Consider the following 23,687-nt stretch of genomic DNA (forward strand, 5'->3'; position numbering starts at 1 on the left):
TGTCCTGACCGGCCTAATGATGCCCGGGTGTTGGCTGTTGAGATTACAACAACGAGGTTGTACTTGAAGTATATCTTAGCACTGTATTGCAATACTTGCAGTTTGCCCCGTCACTCGTATTAGCCCGCTTCATATTAGAAAAATTACTTCTTCTTGTGGACATTACAAATGTCTGGGAGCGCTCTGGCGGTCTCTGGTGGTGCAAAAAATGTATTACAACTAAATTCAATGCACGCCATTGACGTCACTTAACCGAGCAAAATGTTTCACTCGGTTACACAATTTTTAACGGTTAATCGGTTAACCGGTTAACCATGGACACCCCTAGTTTGAACTCAGAGGGAGTGTCAGCCACATTAAAAAAGTTAACAGCTTAAGTCATTTGTGGATTAATGCGTATTAGAGATACGAACTGTTTAAAACAATTCAGTTCGATTTGGCGAACTGAATGATTCGTTCGCGAACCGGATATCCAGACTGCTTTGATTTGAACTCTCTCACTACAGACACGGAAAAGAAGACAATGCTGAATAAAGTCGTTGTTTTTGCTATTTTTGGACCAAAATGTATTTTCGATGCTTCAAAAAATTCCAACGGACCCTCTTACCTTAAGATGTTTTTCTTACCTTTCTGGACATGGACAGTATACAGATCACACAGTTTCAATGGAGCGACTGAGAGCTCTCGGACTAAATCTAAAATATCTTAAACTGTGTTCCTAAGATAAAAGGAGGTCTTACATGTTTGGAACAGCATAAGGGTGAGTTATTAATGACATCATTTTCATTTTTGGGTGAACTAACCCTTTAATGGATGTCCTGGAGAGTGGATTACTTGTTGATAATTTTACAAGCTGTTTGGACTCTCATTCTGACGGCACCCATTCACTGCAGAGAAAGTTCTCACCATGCACTGGTGAGAAAGTTTCCAAATCAGTGTGCGGATGAATAAAAAAATTAATCTACATCTTGGATGGCCTGAGGATGAGTAAATCCTAAGGAAATTTTCATTTTTCGGTGAACTACTCCTTTAACTCCTAATAAATATTAAATGTTTTGTTAGTAAATAGGAGAAAAAAATTACACATTATATATGGGATTGAGATATTATAGATATAGGCTACTTAACGTTATTTCATCGAGATGTTTCGATATAATAGATCAACCAAAAAACAGATACCCAGAAGATTACACAATTGTGCTGAAAACATGAGGTGTCAAAAATAGAAAAAAGATCATTTTAAAAAACATGCTGTAAAGTTTGTCTTGTAAGGATATGTTATGGTCGCCTATGTAACAGACCACACATTTAGGCCAAGCAGCAGCATATTGTGAGGGACAACGAGGTCTGATGTCAGTTGAGCTCTAAACATTAAAACAGGTGTAAAACAAGATGTTATACAGTTGGTACTGTACCGTGAAGTCATACTGCAGTCCAGCGACTTTCATGCTTTTCTGGTCAGCACAATTTTCATGTCTCGCGGGTTCCACGAGGTAAGACTGCGGAATTATTGATCAACATCGCCCTCTGGAGCAATTAGAGCAAAATCGCAGGGGCGAACAAATAAAACTAAAACTAGAGCGACATCATCAGGGTATTATGTACTCCACAACTCATAACCGGAAAGAGAGGTAGAGCACCACTTGCAGTATTTTAGTTTAATCCGGGTTGCCTTTTCTATTATACAACTTTTCTTCATGCTTTTCGAACATAACATTTGCCTGCTGACGTAACTGTTAATGTTACTTCTAGATACTCTGAAGTGAGGAAAAAGCTTTGCCGAAACCCGGGATCGAACCAGGGACCTTTAGATCTTCAGTCTAACGCTCTCCCAACTGAGCTATTTCGGCTTATGAAATGACGAAATAATAATAAATAAAGAAAATATAATAAGAAAGAAATAATTTATTAATTTATTCTTTCTCTAGATTTTCCTTATTCGTAATTACCTTATTGTACTATATTTAAAAAAATGTACTATGTTTAGGTGCTGAATCTGAGAAACACACGGAAATGTGTACTTGCCGCTTCATGTCAAATGTTTTTTTTTTTTGAACACTTATTTACAAGACACAATTTACAAAATCTCTTATTGGGAGACTTATGGGCAGAACATATATAAACTCAATTAAATTAAAATTGATTAGTCAACATGGGATCATGGGATTCAGCTTTCTGCTAGTTATTCCGCCCACACGAATCTCTCTCTCTCTCTCTCTCTCTCTCTCTCTCTCTCTCTCTCTCTCTCGCTCTCTCTCTCTATCTCTCTCTCTCCTCCAAGGTGACTTTCCCCTTGCCAAGGCAGTTCTTCTTTGTTCTTATGTAAGTCTACAGAAGAGAGGACTGAGGACAGAACGAAGGGAGAGAAAGCAAGGCACAGTCAGCGATGAAAAGAAGATGATGGCAGTGAGTGGAACTGATGAGATTAAAAAAGATGCATGTGAGAGAGAGAATTGAGAGAGAAAGCCAGAAAGAGATTTTAATGAATACACGACAGTGTTTTAATGTTGCATACAGTAAAATATTTCCCACCAACCTTCTCTCTTTCTCCTTTTCTATCCTTGCTCATGAAGGCTCACAAACAGAAGGCATCCATACTAATCTGCATACTTGAGTTTTCCAAATTAAAAAGGGAGAGTGTCCGACAGAAACAAGGAAGGTGATGGGGATAATACGCTGATAATGCTACTTAATATAAGAAATTTGATTAAGTACATTGATTTTCCTCATTTGGAAATAAATGAACAATTCCAAATAGGCCATTTTGAATGCAACCATAATAATAGCCTTAATTCGATGTTTGTATAGGCATGTTCACGTGCATGTGCATTATTCTGAATAATATAAAATGTGCTCAGTAAAATAAAATAGCTGTGACTATGCGAATTAAGCATATTTAGCATAAACTCTAAAAAAAAGTATGTATGCGGCACTTACCAAGTACCTTGGAATAAAGTGTACACTACTGTTCGGCAGTTTGAGGTCACACAATTATTTATTTATTTTTAAATGTGACATTTTAGAAGAAAAAAATGCTATTTTTTTTAAATACCTATAAATCAAAGAATGCTGAAACACACACGCACACACACACACACACACACACACACACAAAAACAAATATCATGGTTTCCAAAAAAAACATTAAGCAGCACAACGGTTTTCAACTAATAACAAGACATGTCGCTTGAGCAGCAAATAAGCATATTAGAATAATTTCTGAAGGGTCGGTTGGCAATGAAGACTGAAATAGTGGCTTTGTCATTACAGGAAGAAATGACATTAAAAAAAACAGTTATTTTAAACTGTAATAATATTTCAGAACATTACTGTTTTTACTTTATTATTGATCAATAAAAGCGAGAATAAGAGACTTCTTTCAAAAAGATTTTAAAATCTTACCGACCCTAAACTATTAAATGGTTGTGTGTATGTATACATGTATGAATATGGTACAGACAGTACCATAGTACTTGTCAATATCCATTCCCTGCTCACCACCAGAGGTTGTCACATAAGCCACTCAGACATTACCCCTGGACTCCATTTCCCAAGATCCCCTCTGATCACACACTCACCTGTTTCCAATAACCCAGACACTATAAAAGTTGCACTCTCTTACATACAGCTGCTCAGTATTGAATCGCCTATAGCTGCCATACCAAAGGCTTGCATTCTGCTTCCTAGTGTTGTTGTTCTGACCCTAGCCTGTTTATCTCACCTCTGATCATTTGCTGCTTGCCTTTATCTATTGCCTGTGTTGGATTATTCTCTTGCCTTGCCCTCTGGACACTATTTGCTGGTGTACAGTATGATCTTTGCCTGTCTGACTATGATCTTTTTTTATTTATAAAAAGCCACAATTGGACCTTGCCTATACGACCCTCATTGTTACAGTTCTAGCACAATATTTTTAAAGTAAACCTTACACATTGAAATTTATAGATAGCAGCAAATCACACAATATGTCCACTAAATCAATATTAGAAAAGCACACATTACAATTTCTTGTTTGCGGTGGTAGGGTGATGTGAAATAATTGTAAATCAATTATGGAAAAGTAGTAGCAAGGTGTTATAGACCTGCATTAACCTGTGTGGTCAAAGTTATGTCCATGTCCATTAAGTCAGGCATCCACATCTGTGTGCAGGGTCCCGTCCCCATTATCGGCCCTCCAATTATTAGGCTCCTGCAAATGTCAGCGTGTGTCATCAAATATTAATAAGAGTTAATACGTTCAGACTTCACAAGTGGAGTGCAGCTTCTGTCCCCGATAATGAGGAATGAATGTTTCCCACTCGCTACACACATATTGGCTGAACCGCAACAAAGTCTTTAAAGATTAATAACATTTAAGGTCTCTGAATCAGGTAGAGAGACTTTGAAAGGCTACCATTTCACTGATTGAACAGGTACTTTATTGAGTATACCTCAAATGGCATTTGATCTTCTGTGTGAGACTGCAAACACTGAAGGAGACAGAGGAGGTACTTAATTGCCTGTTTGACTTTTATCAACTGGGATGAAGTCAGTCAACCTTTCTCAGCATGGACTAATTGTATATATTAAAGCAGTCTGCACTTCTTAATACATTCACATAATGAAATGACACTACCACCAATTAACTATCAGAGCTAGTGGCTCAGACTGATTTTTAATCAGTCAAAATATACAGATTAGTATTTACATATTCACACTGCCCTAACAAACAGCAATTTCCTTTCAGAGAGAACAGGAAAACTCAGAGTGGAGTCAGAATGGTGTGATTTTAAAACAGTTTGATTTCACTTGCGTTAAAATGATTTTCATTGGCAGAGAAAAGAAAAAATAACACAAACTGACCAAATTTGGTCAAGTTATATTAACTTCAGTATATTATATAAATTTTAGAAATATACCACATCTGCCATTATAAAAACTACAATTAAAAAATATTATAAAAGATGTATACGTGAAATTTTATGTTTTTCTGTCAGAGGTATGAATTTTGACAGCTAAGGTTGGGAACAAACAAAGCAAACAAGCAAAGAGGCTGAATCTTTTTTATTACTTTAATTCAGACTTATTGCTCCTCTATTATAAATTAATACAATAACAATCTCAATCTGAAATAATATACAGCACTGACAAGATATACATTCAGTATATGGGACACAAATAAAATAAATAGATTTTGACTTTGTAAAAGTTGTTTTGTCAGTATTCTGAAACTGAATGAACCAGTACACATGCCCTTGGTAGAGCAGAGTTCAAATTGGCTGCAGTTTCAAACCACAGAAATATTAGTGACTATTTACATCCCTGATCATATACATTAATAAACACAATGATATATCTGTTGCCCTCTAGACTATCAGTGAGAAGCACAATGTAAAATATGTGCACATGTATGTGTACTGGTGGACAGACGGTTACTTTTTACACCACACAATAAATGCAAAAATGTTAGTACTAATTTATATGGATCTCATGCGATGCATAACCTGGATTTGGTATTTATTGCACATGGCCTCTGGCAGACTCACACCTGTAGGAACGCTCTCTCAGTGCTCTTTTCCCTAGCACCATGGGAATATTTGTGCTCTACTTGTTAATTAGACAGTGCCCTGTTGACCTCAGAGTTCAGTGTGCTTTAGAAACCCTATGCTGATTATTTGCCAATAATACAACAAACTGGTGGATAATAAAGACCTACCAACGTCATTTAGTTTCCTTTATAGAGGTGAGCTAGTCACACATATCATCTAACACATCTAACACATTAATGGTTTCCAGCACACACCTTTTACCTACAGTCATAAACAGGCCCAGACGGAATCTGCTGACTTTCTCTTTTTCTTTGACATTTTCTACACAGATTTGTGGGGAAAATCGGAGGAATAGATTTAACCTGGCCTGTAACCACAAGTCCCCTCAATAATTAGATATGGCCAAATTGTTAACCTCAGTATTTGATATCCTTGATGTTGTTCTGCTGCGCTCCATTACCACTCCTCTGTTTGTTGGTAGGATAACAAAAAGTTTAATTTTTAGACTAGTCTGCATCAGTGGGCTAATAGCACTTGTCAATGTCCAAAAAATTGACATGGCCAATCAAATCAAAGAAGGCTTCATTGTTCAAACAAGATGAGAGCGAATTAAAGCATGATGCTTCTGGTTTAGGGGTGAAAGAGTGTGAAGACGCAAGTAGCTAAACATATGAACTTTTATTTTTTCTTAACTTATATGATATATCTTAACTTAAATATTAATTTCACCGTTTTGAATTTATTCATGTAATTCATAACTTTATGTTGACGAGACAAGAAATATTAACGGAGATGTTTTCAGCATATTAGGCAGAGAATTTAGCCTAAAGTATACTTGTGCGTGTTTGCAACACAATCTCATTCGTAACTATTTAAAAAAAATTCATAACTATTTTACATTTTGTTAACTCATATGAGCTCCTTTTGGCATTTTGCAATTTTCGTCATTAACACAGTTTAGTGATGTCCATGATCAGCCCAATATTTCTGTCCACACAGACTTTGTGAGGACAGCAGCACACGTCAAATGATTTGATATATGCAAGCACTTGAAAAGAATGTGTCTGTCTGTTGCACGCTCAACTGTACCTCAGCCTTAAGTGAATGTGTGCATATTTTAATATAAAAATATTATTTGCAAATAGCTCAAATTGATTACTCTACAATAAATTCAAGTCCTTTGTTTTTCTTTGTTCCCTTACCCAAAGAAAAAAAAAATGTTTGGTCCCCTCCCCAATGTTCAAAATACAGTTACGGCCTTGGATTTAAACATGGTTAAATATGTTAAATGGATCTGAAAATATTGATATTATCAGCTGAAAGCATAATTAAATCATCCAAAATCTCGAATAAACTAAAACAAAAGGGAATGACGGACGAACGCTTAGGAATGCACAGATTCAGATTCCGTGTGAGCCTAGTTATAAGTCACAGACATACAAACACTCACTCTTTAACAGCCTCTGTCAGGCAGCGGTCAGTAGCATCGCTGCAATCTGCCCTTTGCTTGTGGCGGATCCTGGTTTTAGTGCGAATACGAGTCTGCACGTTTTGCGACCTCAGCCTGCGCAGACGAGTATGCAGAACTTTGCGCAGTTTTTGCCGCGTGAATGCATACAGCAGCGGATGTAGCACTACCGTCCAATATCCAAGCACAAGGAAGCAGAGTCTCAGGCGTTCTATCCAATCAGAGGGTCCGATAGCCAGCATGAGAAGGGGCATGATGGAGAGAGGTGCCCAGCATAGCAGAAATGAGAGGATGATGATGACAGACATGCGAAAGACTCGCCTTTGACGTTCCCTCCTATCACGGTGGCGACGAACCGCTCGACGCAGAGCCAAAATGGCAGATACTGACGCTCCCACGCCCATGCTGGGTGGACCTTGGACGGGGGCGGGGCTTAGCTGAGTGGTTACCGTAGACACAGTGGGCATAGGGCTCAAAGGCATGGTCACTGATGATGTAGCAGGGGTAGGGACGTGGGGGCTAGTTATGACGGACATAGATGTGGCAGGACTCAAAGGCGTGGTTACCACTGAAACAGTGGGGGTGGGGCTTAAGGGCGAGGTTATCACAGACATAGTAGGGGTGGGGCTAAGTGGTGTGGTGAGTGAGGGAGTGTTCGTCTCAGTGTTGATGGTTACTGTTGTAACTGTATCCGAGGCGATAAGCGGCCCAGTCGAAAGCGGCGGTGGGGAGATGGGTGTGTTTCTCGTTGTGTGATCTGGCGACCTTGTTGACCTTTTACGGCGTAACCAGAGGCGTTGTACAGGCCGCTTGCTGTCTCGATGGGGCCTGGGTGTGCGTCCAATGCGGATGTGCAGTGCCTGAAGAATTCTCAAGTATGTAAACAGCATCACAGCAAGAGAGCAGAGGAACACAGGAACCTGTAATAACAGATGAGCCTGTAGAGATCCCCCCCACTCTGAACATAGCACAGTGCTATTGGAGTGCACAAACACCCCCTCACCTTGCCCTGAAACAAACCCCGCCTCCACGAATGGTAGGAGAGGTACGGCTAAAGAAACTGTCCATACTCCAACAAGTAAAATGGTTGCCCTTCGAGGTGTCAGCAGGCGATTGGCTGGCCGGACACTGATATCATAGCGGTCTAAGCTGATGAGAAGAAGGTTAAGTGCGGTGCCCACACAGGCGAAACTGGCTGCCGATTCGTGGAGACAGCAGAGAAGGGCGTGGTGAGGAACCGAGGCTCCACCAAGGATGAGGAGTGTGGCGGTTACTGGCAGGCAAAGGAGACAGAGCAGTAGGTCAAGGGTGTGCAGGCTGAGTGTGACGGCATGACTGACAGACTCCAACAGGCTGCAGTGACCACAGTATAACACCAGCACGGTCAAATTGCCACCAACCCCCAGGAGCAGCTCCAGCATCAGCACAGCACTCACTGTAGCCCGGAATCCAAGCCACGCCCCCTCCTGCTGTGGAAGTCCAGGCCCCACGCTATCTTCAGTCTGTAAGAGGGACAGACCGTGGCCCCCAGTGAAGCTGCCATCTGTCTCCATGGACACCATCGCCACACGCCTTCAGGCATAGTAACGCCAGCCACTCCCACTGGCCATGATCCACCTGCTCAGGTATTTTCTTGAGGCGTTGATAAATGATTGACAGCTCTATGATGGGAAGACAAAAACAGAATGAACCACGTTCTGTTGTTTAATGAACAGCCCAAATTTTATAGCATAAAAAAAAAAAAAATTACATTTAAAAGGTTAATTCACCTAAAAAATTAAAATTAAGCCATTAAATACTAAAGTCATCTTAGGTGTATATGACTTTCTTCTTTCAGACGAATCCAGTCAGAGTTATTTTAAAAATTGTCTTTGATCTTTTAAGCTGTTTGATCCCACTCAGCGGGTGTTGCACTGCACAGGTCTTTGACAAGTTTAATAAAAAGTGCATCCATTAAAAAAGTGTCTCAAACGGCTCCGGGGGGTGAACAAAGGCCTTCTGTAGCGAATTGATGCGTTTTTGTAAGAAGAATATCTATATTTAAAACTTAATAATCACTTTAATCTAGCTTGCACTCACAGTTCTGGGGGAATTATGTATGAGATCATCTTGGATAATGAACGCGATATTGTGTAGCTTTTCAGTGATCTAAGGCTCTCTATATTAAATGCTGTTCGATTTGAAAGCAGGTGATGGCGATTTAGCGGTAATCATGGAACCAGATTTACTGACTAGATGCGCATGATCATATCGTTAGATATATCGCCCAGCCCTACTCAACGGGTGCATGCGCAACACTTGCCTCATATGTCATTCCTCCGGAACTGCATCCATTTTCCAACAGTGAAAGCAAGCTATATTAAGCTGTATATTACATTTTGAATATCGTTATTTTCCTTTCAAAACACATCGATTCGCTACAGGAGCCCTTTGTTCACCCCCTGGAGCTATGTGAGACACTTTTTTTTACTGGATGCACTTTTTATTAAACTTCTCATGGACAGATGCAGTGCAAAACCTGCTGAGTCGCATCAAATAGCTTGAAAGATCAAAGACAATTTTTAAAATAATGCAGACTGAATCCGTATGAAAGAAGAAAGTTACATACACCCAGGATGTCTTCAAGGTGAGTAATGTATGGGCTTATTTTCATTTTTGGGTCAACTAACCCTTTAAGAAATTGTATTTAAAAGCATTTTTGGTATTTATTTTTAGTGCTTTATTTATTTTTATTTTTTTACAAAAATAAATTCAAATGTAATATCTATCTATCTATCTATCTATCTATCTATCTATCTATCTATCTATCTATCTATCTATCTATAAAAGTTTAAAATGTATATAAATGAATATATATATATCATTTTAATATATATATATATATATATAAATACATTTGTAAAATAATTCTTATAATTTAAAAAAACTTTTTAATGTTTTATTTGAAATTTATTTTGATCATTTCAAAGTTGAATATCTGGCAGTTGAATATCTGGATATTAATATTGGTGCATCCCTAGTAGTACCATAGTCAGTTACATCATCGTCACTCTTTCAAGACTCATTCAAATGCAGGCTGGGACTAAGAGAGATTCAGAAATGCAACCAACCAAGCACTGGCATCATTTTGGTGGAAGAGGGGTATGACTTGCCCTTCTGAATTTGTAATGAGGTATTGATCTAGCAGGACTGGACAGTAAAGATGATTATGATGTACATGTGAGCAATTGTGTATGTGTAATTCTGCATTCCTGCACACATATAAGTTTTTGTGTCCAACAAGAGAAGTACTACGACAGTAGAATTACAGCACACAACGATCTCTCACACAACACCATGGACACAAATGATTGCCGAAACCTTGATGAATTTGGCTATGGACATTGCAGTGTATAAGGACTGATTTATCATGTTAAAGAAATGGTTATTATTCTAATAAACTTGACATATAAAATACATGCCATCAACACAAGCAGATCTGAAATTATAGGCTGCGCAATCACAGCAGCCTGCCATTCCCCCAAAAAACACATAAATATATAAATAAATAAATGAGTTCGACTTGAGACTGATCCCATTTCTAGGATGGTTGTTACTATGGCAACTGGTCTACAGTTTAAGAGTGGTCAAAATACAAAATCTGAGACTTTCTGCATCTGTGGCTGTTCAAGTGGGGCTCAGACTTTGCCTTTTGAGCACATCTGCGATAATGACCGCAGGAAGAAAGTTTTGATGTTTAACACAATGAGACTGCAGAAGGGTGGGGAGGGGGGGGGAGGGACAAAGATTTAGGGCTTGGATTCTGTAGTACAAATGAATAACTGAAGCTCAACATCTAATGTTCACAGCAGTGAGACAACAATAAGTAAGACTGACTTTTGTCAGAAATGGCAGATCACGGCATTGTGTGTAAAAAAAAAAGGATTAGTGAAAGAGAGAGAATGAGAGATGAATGGAAAGTGCAGGTGCACAATGTGTTGGGAAATCGCTGGAGGAGTTTGTTTCTACCTCCTACCCTCTATCCATCATTACATTATGCTAGACATCCATCCATCTTTTTTTAGACCAATGCTGTCTCAGCTCTTTCTGCCATTTATCAGACTATTTCATTACCATTGTTTTCCAAGCCAATTTGTTCCGTCCATGCTAGTTTGTACCCTGTTAAAGGAATAATTAACCTGAAAATAAAAATTCTTATTTTTAGGGCCCGAGCACCGAGGTGCGAGGACCCTCTTGTATCTGCTTTGTTTTTTATTAGGGCCCGAGCACCGAGGTGCGAGGACCCTCTTGTATCTGCTTTGTTTTTTATTAGGGCTCAAGCCCAAAGGGCGAGAGGCCTATTGTTTTCCTTAGGATTATTTTTTATTATTATTATTATTATTATTATTATTATTATTATTATTATTATTATTTTTTTCCAACGTCTCGGGGGCTTTTGGGGCCCTTAACGTGCTTAAAAAGTCTTGAAAATTGGCACACAGATTGGAACCTGCGGCCATTAGGGCCGGGCAGAGACTGATACACGGGCGTGGCACAGGGGCTCTACAGCGCCCCCTGGAATATGGAGGGCCATATATCATACATTCTTGCTCGTAGACGTACGAAACTCGGTACACATATAAATCTCATCAATCCAAACAACTTTTGTATTGCATATCATAGGCTCCGCCCAACAGGAAGTTGGCTATTTAGGGTTTAGTATTCAAATTTTTCGTCAAAGTTGTGGGGGCTTTTGGGGTCCTTAATATACTCAAAAACTCTTGAAAATTTGCGCACACTTTGGAATCTGTGGCCTTTAGGAGCCTGCAGAGGCTGGGACCCGGGCGTGGCACAGGGGCTCTACGGCGCCCCCTGGAACACAGTCAAAAATTTTGATGTATAGCTCACACATACTTGCACATATTCATATGAAACTCAGTACACATATAGATCTCATCGTGCCGAACAACTTTCGTATTGCATGTCATAGACTCCACCCAACAGGAAGTCAGCTATTTATAGTTATGTAAAAAGCACATGCTCTGGAATTTGAAATACTTGTCATAGGTTTTTTTCTCGATTGCCGCCAAACTCGGTCAACATGATCTCAAGAAACTGGGGATGAAAAATTGCCAGGGGATTTTTGATATCTCGAACGGTTTGCTCGTGGCGAGGCGTTGAAATTATGGCGAGAAATTAGAAACAGGAAGTGTCTAATACCATCCACATACATTTCCTGATTTTAATCAAACTTCATCAGATTATTCGTTGTATGATGTCGATCGCATATATGTGACTATTAGGAGTCAAAGTTATAGCGCCACCAACTGGCAGAAGGAAGTGTGTCATTTTCAAAATGATTTGAATTCAGCATCTTATTATTACTCGATTTGCTTCAAACTTCATCAGAATAATGTTAAAACACAGCTGATATAAATCTGCAAGGGGGATATTGATATCTAAAAAATTGTTGCCGTGGCAACATGTCAAACTGGAATACTTCTCAGGTGATTTTGAGGCAAATAACATACTTAGAATTTCACAAAACTCTGAACACACATCAGTATTTCTGATAGGAACTTAAATTGTGAATGGATTTTGGATAGCTTGAATGGTTTTGCCGTGGTGATTTTTTTAAATGACCTTACAAAGGGAATCATTATTGTATTTTTAAATTGCAGCTTCCAAACACGTCAAAGAATTTTTTCATACAGATGAAAAAGTCATTCTGAAGAAATATGCATAGTTTCACGACTTTACAACACTGTATGGATAACAGAAAATTAAAAAAACTGTCAGACATCTCATCTCACTCTGTCCCTCTGTTTGAGTATGTGTGCTTCAGACTTCCATTGTCTGAGAGAAATAGCGCCCCTACAGGTTCAATTCCCGGACTTTTACTTTCACTTTTAAATCGGTTAAAAATACAAACAAATACTTAGATTTAATTCACACTGACAAGCTAAACCAACATATCTGATTATTACCGGTTCAGGGCTCATGGATAAATAATTTCTGGCCAGAGATACGTGAGAAATAGGAGAGATGAATCACCGCTGTGATCACGAGCGTCTGGAGTAAAGAGCTCAGAGAAAACGAATTTATTCCTGTTTTAAAGCTTTTAAAAATAAATTATTAAAGCGATATCACACAATCAACCAATTAGAACACACCAAGAGCTAAATTAAGATGTTTTTGAACTGTTTGTGTGAAAATGAAATATTTGCAGCTGCCTATCTGAAATCACTGCCTCCGATCAGCGCGTACAGTGTCCAGCTCAAAACAAACGAATTTATTCTTGTTTAAGAGCTTTTTTAAATAAAATATTACCACAAATGCACACAATAAACCCATTGTAACACAACAAGAGCTAAATGCAGGTGTTTGTGACCCGTTTAAGTGTGCAAGACTATTTGAAAGCGCGACTGGCAGAATAACATATATCTCTGGAGCTGCAGGATTCTGCCTTTCGTCGTACGAACGAACACATCACGGACAAGATTATTTCAAAACACATAATAGCTTGGCGAATATAAACGAAAACAGCCACGTGAACATAAACTGGATCTACTGGATTTGAATATTAAAGTGACCACATTTACCACTTGCTTCTGTCTTCAATTTTAATCTATATAAAAAAGGAAACTCATTCGACTTGGCTGCTTTTTTAATGTGTGCGTATTTATTTATTTATTTTTTTATACATTTTGTATAATTTCATAGTTTGTGTATTACAATTATAAAAACAAAAATAAAATTAGCCACTCACATAGAAATAGCTTAGGCCTTAACCTTTTTCTGACAGTTTTAGGGATTTTTAAAAATCCTAAAAAAACCTTATTTGTGCTGCAAATAATAATTTCAAACTCATTTGATACTGACCTATGACATCCTGTGACATTATATTTATTTGAATTTACATAATCTCATAGATGTAACAGTAAATCTGTTCAGCTCACAGATCAATACTAAGCTGTAATACAAGCAGAACTTTCACAAATGCTTATGAGTCATTTAAGGATTTGATAACACTGTAAAATAATGTCTAATTTGTTAACATTAGCAAATGCATTGATAACACTTTATAATAACTGCACTCATTATTAAATAGTCAGTTCATGCTTTATAAACCTTGTCCCAATATTAATAGTCAGTAGTAAGCAGTTTATAAATACAGCTATAAATAGCTTGTCCTTGGTTTATAAGCACATTTATTAAAAATGAGAGTAAGTTATCTTCCTATGAAAAATAAAAGATAAAAATAAACAAACAACAACACAGATTGATACAGAACTCAGAAATGTTATTGTGGATTTATGATAAAGCCTGCAAATGAATTCATACTCCTACTCATACTACTCCATACTCCTTTTTCAACATGATGCCAATATACTGAGATGTTAAATTGTGAATGGGTTTAGGATAGCTTAAATGGTGTTGCCATAGAGATTTATTAAAGTAACATAAAAAAATACAATAGTTATTTTACTATATCTTTACAATTTTTCATTCTAACTCTTCATAATTTTTTATATAAGTAGAAGTCCTCATTTGAAGGAAGCACAGTAAGTTTCATAGCTTTATCACTTTCAAGAGCCAGCATAAAATTTAAACTATCATAACTTATAAATCAAGCTTGCAATTCTTAGTACCTATAATGGCCACCAGAGGGAGCTATAGGATTACTTTTAAATAATTATTGTAGAAACGAGTATGATTTAAAACATTTATAGAAATCTTTCAAAAAAAAAATGAATTGTATATATTTTACTGATAAAATGACCCTCACTTAATTAGAATAACAAGCTGAAGTAATTTGAACTGTATATTAAGAATAATTCTTTATAGGCTTTATGGACAGATACGTTTTGAGTGACTCTTGAAGGTTCAGCCCCACATCCTCTTTTACCACTGTTTAAAGAATTAATCTTACAGAATAGGTGTGAATGAATTTTGGATAGCTTGAATGGTTTTGCCGTGATGTTTTTTGAAATAATAGTAAAAAAGGAACCAGTAAATGTCTTTTTTATTTTTTTTTAAAGTGCAGCTTCTAAACACTTTAAAAAAAATGTACACATAGAAGACAAGTCATTCTGAGGCATATTTCCTCAGAATGACTGGTCTCATTACAATAGTTTCATGACTATACAACACTATATGGATGATAGAAAATAAAAAAACTATCATACATCTGATGTCACTCAGTCCCACTGTCACTGTGGGTAGTGTGTGTGTGTGTGTGTGTGTGTTTGTTTGTGTGTGTGTTAAGTGAATTAGGTGTGAAACTATCAGGGAGCATTTAGTCTCCAGCGCCAACATTTTACAGAACTGCCACTTTCCTGGAGTCTCCAGAATTACTCGGTGTCCGGCTCTGAGAGACTTAAGATCCCAAAAAATGATTTAATTAGAATACCATGAAGTATTGTGAAATACTATATATTAAGGCTTTATATATAGGCTTTATGAACAGATTAGAGTGACTCGTGAAGGACCAGCACCACCTCCTCTTGTTCGATGGTTTGAGGAGTATATCTTCCAGAATCCGGGATTAAGATTTAGGAGCTCATTTTTATTCCACCTCCTTTCCTGAAAGTCTGTCTTGCAGAATTGACTAAAAATTAATCTTCACATTATTTCCTAATTATTTTGCAATTCTTTTTGTCAGTTCTTCTTGACCTGTTTTTCTCTTCCAGCTTTCCTGGACTATTGTATAGCACTCATAAATGATTAAATAAAAAATAATGGTAGTTATTAAGATTGATATGGTTTGGAATTGGTAAAAAATGCTTGGAAAAAAATCACAATAAAACAATGTTTTAATGTTTAAGTTTGGAATATTAACTGACGTGAATGAATGCTATATAAACATTGTTCATGTTAACATAATGTTTATGAATGGAATCTTATTGTAAAGTGTTACTAAAGTTATATATATATATATATTGTTCTGTGAATGTGATTTTAAAGTCTAGATGATTCGGATTAACCCTTTAACTGCCATATCCTTTAAAACCTCACTGCCAGAGGGATATTGTGAATGCATGTGCCCGCTGGGCACAGTTTACCTGATGCCACCGGGGTGGCGATGGCACTGGTGGCTTGAGCCCGCCATCGCTGCTTGCAGCTATATTTATTATTATTCTTCTTCTTCTTCTTCTTCTCCCGAATGAATCGCATTTTTGAGGGCTTTAACATGCTCAAAAAGTCATGAAACGTTGCACACTCGTCAGACCTGGTGAAAATTTTCGTCTGATATAGGATTCAGAAGAGGGTGTGGCAAAATGGCTCGACAGCGCCACCTATACCAAGAAAATCAACAGCCTTCCAGCTATGTTTCACGTACATGCACGAAAATTGGCACACATATGTAACACACCAATACCTACAAAAAAGACTCTTGGAGCGAAATTCTAAACCCAACAGGAAGTCGGTTATTTTTAATATTATGAGCATATTTTGTGTAATTTTGGTCATTTCCATGTGTTGTATTTTAACGAACTCCTCCTAGAGAGTTCTTCAAATCAACACCAAATTTGGTATGCCTAATCTAAAGGCCTTTGCGATGTTAAATTGCGAAGATCCTGACTTTTCGTTGAAGGGCGTGTCCGTGGCGGCCTGGCGAATTTCGATGATTCGCCATGAAAAATGAAGTTGCTATAACTCACACATACAATGACCAATCTGCCCCAAACTTCACACGTTTGATGAGACTCCAAACCTGAACAGATTGACATGCCCATATTCAGTTATAGTCATAGCGCCACCTATTGGCAACAGGAAGTGACATATTTTACGCTGCGACGAACTACTCCTAGAAATTTTATGACATCAATGTCTTTTTTGTGGTCAGTCTAATCTAAAGGCCTGTGCGATGTTCAGTTGTGAAGATCTTGAGTTTTCGTTAAAAGGCTTGTTCATGGCGCCGCGACGAAGTTCGATGTCTCGCCATGCGAATAAAAGATGTTATAACTCAGGCATAAGATGTCCGATCTTCCCCAAACTTCACATGTGTGATAAGAGTCCTGGCCTGAACAGATCTTCAGGCCAATATTCCACCGGGTGTGGCAGAATGGCTCTATAGCGCCACCTATACACTTTCAACGGAGTGCGCCTCGAGCTATGTTTCACATACATGTACAAAAATTGGTACACACATGTAACACCCCAATACCTACAAAAAAGTCTCTTGGTACGAAATCCGGATCCCAACAGGAAGTCGGTTATTTTGAATTTTCCCTTCAAAATTGGTGTTGTTTTTGCCATTTTCAGGGGTTGTACTTTAACGAACTCCTGCTAGAGATTTATTCAGATCAACACCAAACTTGGTCAGTGTAATCTAAAGCGCTTTGCGATAATAAATTGCGAAGGACTTGAGGTTTCGTTAAAGGGCGGGTCCATGGCGGCCTGACAAATTTTGATGTTTCGCCATGAAAAAGGAAGTTGCTGTAACTCAGACATACAATGTCCAATCTGCCCCAAACTTCACATGTTGGATAAGACTCTTGACCTGAACAGATCTACATGCCAATATTCAGTTATAGTCATAGCGCCACCTATTGGCAACAGGAAGTTACATATTTTACACTGCGACAAACTACTCCTAGAAATTTTATGACATCAATGTCTTTTTTGTGGTCAGTCTAATCTAAAGACCTGTGTGATGTTTAGTTGTGAAGATCTTGAGTTTTTGTTAAAAGGCGTGTCCATGCCGCCGTGACGAAGTTCGATGTCTCGCCATGGGAATAAAAGATGTTATAACTCAGGGATAAAATGTCCGATCTTCCCCAAACTTCACGTGTGTGATAAGGGTCCTGGCCTGAACACATATGAAGGCAAATATTCCATTGGGTGTTGCAAAATGGCTCGATAGCGCCACCTATACACTTTCAACGGAGTGCATATGCACTTTCAACGGAGTGTGCCTCGAGCTATGTTTCACGTACATGTACAAAAATCGGTACACACATGTAACACACCAATACCTACAAAAAAGTCTCTTGGTACGAAATCCGAATCCCAACAGGAAGTCAGTTATTTAGAATTTTCTCTGCAAAATTGGTGTTGTTTTTGCCATTTTCAGGGGTTGTACTTTAACTAACTCCTCCTAGAGATTTATTCAGATCTTCACCAAACTTGGTCAGTGTAATCTAAAGGCCTTTGCATTGTTAAATTGCAATGATCTTGAGGTTTCGTTAAAGGACGTGTCCATGGCGGCCTGACAAATTTTGATATATTGCGATGAAAAGGAAGTTGCTGTAACTCAGACATACAATGTCCAATCTGCGCCAAACTTCACATGTTAGTTAAGACTTCTGCCCTTAACAGATCTACATGCACATATTCAGTTATAGTAATAGCGCCACCTGCTGGCAACAGGAAGTGACATGTTTTAGGCTGCGACAAACTACTCCTATAATTTTTTTGAGATTAACATATATTTTGTGGTCAGTCTAATCTAAACGCCTGTGCAATGTTAACTTTTGGAGATCTTGAGTTTTTGTTAAAGGGTGTTTCCATGGCGCCATGACAAAATTTGATGTCTTGCCACAGCAAGAGAAGTTGTTGTAACTCAAGCATAAAATGTTCAATCTTCCCCAAACTTCACATGTTTGATAAAAGTCCTGGCCTGAACACATCTGAAGGCCAATATTCCATTATAATGATAGCGCCACCTGCTGGCAACAGGAAGATTGGCACATATATGGGATATACTTTGACATATTCAACTTATATTTAGGACATTAAATGCATATTTCTCAACGTTCACCTTTTTACTAAAGCCACACGATGGCGGTGAGCCCGGGTGCGAGGGCCCGTTCATCGCTGCTTGCAGCTTTAATTATTATTATTCTTCTTCTTCTTCTTCTTCTTCTCCCGAATGAATCGCATTTTTGAGGGCTTTAACATGCTCAAAAAGTCATGAAACTTTGCACACTCGTCAAACCTGGTGAAAATTTTCGTCTGATATAGGATTCAGAAGAGGGTGTGGCAAAATGGCTCGACAGCGCCACCTATACCAAGAAAATCAACAGCCTTCCAGCTATGTTTCACGTACATGCACGAAAATTGGCACACATATGTAACACACCAATACCTACAAAAAAGACTCTTGGAGCGAAATTCTAAACCCAACAGGAAGTCGGTTATTTTTAATATTATGAGCATATTTTGTGTAATTTTTGTCATTTCCATGTGTTGTATTTTAACGAACTCCTCCTAGAGAGTTCTTCAAATCAACACCAAATTTGGTATGCCTAATCTAAAGGCCTTTGCGATGTTAAATTGCGAAGATCCTGACTTTTCGTTGAAGGGCGTGTCCGTGGCGGCCTGGCGAATTTCGATGATTCGCCATGAAAAATGAAGTTCCTATAACTCACACATACAATGACCAATCTGCCCCAAACTTCACATGTTTGATGAGACTCCGAACCTGAACAGATTGACATGCCCATATTCAGTTATAGTCATAGCGCCACCTATTGGCAACAGGAAGTGACATATTTTACGCTGCGACGAACTACTCCTAGAAATTTTATGACATCAATGTCTTTTTTGTGGTCAGTCTAATCTAAAGGCCTGTACGATGTTAAGTTGTGAAGATCTTGAGTTTTCGTTAAAAGGCTTGTTCATGGCGCCGTGACGAAGTTCGATGTCTCGCCATGTGAATAAAAGATGTTATAACTCAGGCATAAAATGTCCGATCTTCCCCAAACTTCACATGTGGGATAAGAGTCCTGGCCTGAACAGATCTGCAGGCCAATATTCCACCGGGTGTGGCAGAATGGCTCTATAGCGCCACCTATACACTTTCAACGGAGTGCGCCTCGAGCTATGTTTCACGTACATGTACAAAAATTGGTACACACATGTAACACTCCAATACCTACAAAAAAGTCTCTTGGTACGAAATCCGGATCCCAACAGGAAGTCGGTTATTTTGAATTTTCCCTTCAAAATTGGTGTTGTTTTTGGCATTTTCAGGGTTTGTACTTTAACGAACTCCTCCTAGAGATTTATTTAGATCAACACCAAACTTGGTCAGTGTAATCTAAAGCCCTTTGCGATAATAAATTGCGAAGGACTTGAGGTTTCGTTAAAGGGCGGGTCCATGGCGGCCTGACAAATTTCGATGTTTGGCCATGAAAAAGGAAGTTGCTGTAACTCAGACATACAATGTCCAATCTGCCCCAAACTTCACATGTTGAATAAGACTCTTGACCTGAACAAATCTACATGCCAATATTCAGTTATAGTCATAGTGCCACCTATTGGCAACAGGAAGTTACATATTTTACACTGCGACAAACTACTCCTAGAAATTTTATGACATCAATGTCTTTTTTGTGGTCAGTCTAATCTAAAGACCTGTGTGATGTTTAGTTGTGAAAATCTTGAGTTTTTGTTAAAAGGTGTGTCCATGGCGCCGTGATGAAGTTCGATGTCTCGCCATGGGAATAAAAGATGTTATAACTCAGGCATAAAATGTCCGATCTTGCCCAAACTTCACATGTGTGATAAGGGTCCTGGCCTAAACAGATCTGAAGGGCAATATTCCATCGAGTGTGGCAAAATGGCTCGATAGCGCCACCTATACACTTTCAACAGAGTGCGTATACACTTTAAACGGAGTGAGCCTCGAGCTATGTTTCACATACATGTACAAAAATCGGTACACACATGTAACACACCAATATCTACGAAAAAGTATCTTGGTACGAAATCCGAATCCCAACAGGAAGTCAGTTATTTAGAATTTTCTCTGCAAAATTAGTGTTGTTTTGGCCATTTTCATTGGTTGTACTTTAACAAACTCCTCCTAGACATTTATTCAGATCACCACCAAACTTGGTCAGTGTAATCTAAAGCCTTTTGCGATCTTAAATTGCGAAGATCTTGCGGTTTCGTTAAAGGGCGTGTCCATGGCGGCCTGACAAATTTCGATGTTTCGCCATGAAATAGGATGTTGTTATAACTCTGGCATAAAATGTCCGATCTTGCCCAAACTTCACTTGTGTGATAAGGGTCCTGGCCTGAACACATCTGAAGGCCAATATTCCATTATAATGATAATGCCACCTGCTGGCAACAGGAAGATTGGCACATATATGGAATAAACATTGATATATTCTACTTATATTTATGAGTTTAAACGCATATTTCTCACCGTTCACCTATTAACTAAAGCCACTCGCTGCCGGTGAGCCCGGGTGCGAGGGCCCGTTCATCGCTGCTTGCAGCTTTAATTTTGTTTTGTAATTTTTACTATAGTTTATATATATATATATATGTTTATAGTTTACTAGCTAGTTTTTATTTCAGTTTTAGTTATTAGTACATCAAGTTAAATCAAAGAAATGTTGCTTTGGCTGCTGAATTTGTTACATTTTGTTATGGTTTTAGTTGAAGTTTTGGATGACTAATAGCTTGTTCCTTATTCTGCATATAAAATTGCCATATTAAGATGATCACATGATGAGATAAAACCTGTAAAGCCTTGTCAAGTTTTTTCCAGATTTCTCCTTTGTGTTCCATAGAAAAAAACAGTCTGAAATGACACTCATGTGAGTAAACAATCACAAAATGTTCTTATTCCTATTCAAGAGCAGAGGCATTCAAACTACATATTTATCCAACAAATTGCACATATGCATGTTATAATGAATCTGTTGGTATGTCTCTGTGCACAAAAGGGTGCTACTGTTGCGTAGAGTCAAAATTGATTTATAATGAGCTATATTAAAAGTGGAATGAAAATGCAAATGCATTAAATTTGTTTACAGACTCTTTGGAAATGAAAGAGCGTGACAGCACGTGAAACTACAGTCGCTACAGAGGGAAGAACCAAAATAACTCCACATCTAGGAGCTAAAATAGCTGATGAACTAGATTCCTCTTTCCTTCCATACACATTCTCAGGGCCACTTATACCTGCGCCACACTCCATTGTTCCTCACTGTTGCTTCATGTCCTAAAAACAAGCTGTAGCTTTTAATCTTAAGAGAAATTTAAACACACCAGTCTCATACACCCTCTTCTCCTTTTTCTTCCTTCAACTGGCATCTTGCCGCCTGATCTTAAGTGCATCTGAAAATCCCTTTGACTGTAATCTTTGAGAATGTGTGTGCATGTGGGAGCAATATGATAATGTGTGTGATGAATGTCAAATGCTTGATGCAGGCATATTTAACTATTTTTCACTAAATAATTTGCTGGAGTCACGTGTCTCTGAGCATGTGCATGTGCCCAGTTGTGTTTGAAATCATCAGTGTGACAGGATGATACCCTCATGCAAACTGAACTCTCATAAGCCTGAGAGTGCAAAGTGACAGATAATAATGGCTATACAAACTAATGAAAAAATGTGCAATATAGCCATTCAAATGACATTGAATTCCATATGGCTGACTGCAGATTACAGGCAACACATGGATTAGCTCGTACACAAATCGTCCGTAGTGTCGACATAGCCCGCATATGACATTGCTGCCAATTCTTTTTGCAGTGTTAGGAATATTAGTAGTCGAGTCCAGATCAAAAGACTGCTGATTGTCGGTTATCATTTCTATTCCCAGGCGCGCTCTGCCCAAATGTATCACTTAACACCCAAAAATGAATGAAGAGTGGTGGTAAAATGGAACCGAATGGCAATTAAGTGAAAAGATCAATAGCCTTGTGAGTAGTGGGAAGATGCATCTAGGAGGTTTTTTACTCACCTTGTCCCGCGCGCCGGGAAACCCCGCTACATTCCACTGCGGTCCGTGGAGCGCGCGCTCTACTCTGTCTCTCACTCTACTAGAGCGCGAGATTCCTAGGGGCTTCAGGACAGTCCGCTGTCAGGTACGTGCCCGGAATAAATGTCGCACCTTCAGTGGTGCTAAACGGTTATAGAAGTCGCCACTGTGCTTCTGTGAGTACCCATGAGTGCCGCTATCCTGTGTACCAGACGTACGTACTGAACCCGCTCCCTCGCGCATCCACACACGCACACACACAAACAAACAAACTGCAGTCTTCAGTTGTCCGCGCGATTCTTAGAAACCTATTTATAAGATACGGTTTATGTGTGGACAACATTGTATAACTATGTTCTATTACTAGCCTATATATATTTTTTATTTATTTCATAATCGGCATTACACTAAGCATGCGAGCTGTAAACATTATGTAAATATGAGTTTAACCCTATAAAGGGCAAGACCATAAAGAGAAATCAGAAAATGAATATATTGCTATTTTCCATCGTCTTAAGACATAGTCTTTTTTTAACATAAAAAAAAAAGACCTTGACCCTTGAAAAAAAAAGCAACCACATTTATTCTCTCATAACTTAAACTAAACATTATTTGTAAAATTCTGTTGAACAAGTAAAATGCCATTTATATTTATTACGCAAATTAATTTATTTTTGTTTTATTTATACCCTCAAATGTGCGATGTATCCTGGGGTGTGTGTAATATATATATGCATTTAAAACATTAAAAAATAGTGTATTGTGCACTTTTACATTTAAAAGTATCTACTTCTATATGAACAAAAGTGCAATAACATGCTTAGCAAACACTTTTAACAAATAAGGTGATTTTTACAGCAGTATTCCTTTTACATTGTAGCAGTTAAAATATTTATAGTAAATCTAAATTTATAACATTGATGTAATTAAATTATATACAAAACAAGCTATTTGTCACTGCTAGGATATTAACTATTTTAC

General features: G+C 38.2%; 2 protein-coding genes and 1 non-coding gene across 3 annotated transcripts in view; all 3 read right to left on the reverse strand.

The window, feature by feature from the left end:
• The window catches only part of LOC128015759 (inositol hexakisphosphate kinase 2-like), a 37,200-nt gene extending 35,679 nt beyond the window's left edge, over window positions 1-1,521 (reverse strand). The window contains exon 1 of the mRNA XM_052599859.1: window positions 1,416-1,521. The gene's annotated coding sequence lies outside the window, so the exon portion shown is untranslated. The remainder of the gene's footprint in view (window positions 1-1,415) is intronic.
• A 256-nt stretch (window positions 1,522-1,777) lies between these two features.
• Window positions 1,778-1,850, reverse strand: trnaf-gaa (transfer RNA phenylalanine (anticodon GAA)). Its single transcript has one exon. It is a non-coding gene; the product is annotated as a tRNA-Phe (tRNA).
• Window positions 1,851-5,039: 3,189 nt separating this feature from the next.
• On the reverse strand, window positions 5,040-22,939 carry LOC128015760 (G-protein coupled receptor 22-like). The gene is made up of 2 exons (XM_052599860.1): window positions 22,689-22,939; window positions 5,040-8,657 (listed from the first exon to the last, which is right to left on the reverse strand). The coding sequence occupies exon 2, from the start codon at window positions 8,556-8,558 to the stop codon at window positions 6,975-6,977; it is 1,584 nt and encodes a 527-aa protein (XP_052455820.1). The 5' UTR covers window positions 8,559-8,657; window positions 22,689-22,939; the 3' UTR covers window positions 5,040-6,974.
• Between the last annotated feature and the right edge of the window lie 748 nt (window positions 22,940-23,687).

This window comes from Carassius gibelio, chromosome A6, assembly GCF_023724105.1.
Source record: "Carassius gibelio isolate Cgi1373 ecotype wild population from Czech Republic chromosome A6, carGib1.2-hapl.c, whole genome shotgun sequence".
Classification (NCBI taxonomy): Eukaryota; Metazoa; Chordata; class Actinopteri; order Cypriniformes; family Cyprinidae; genus Carassius; species Carassius gibelio.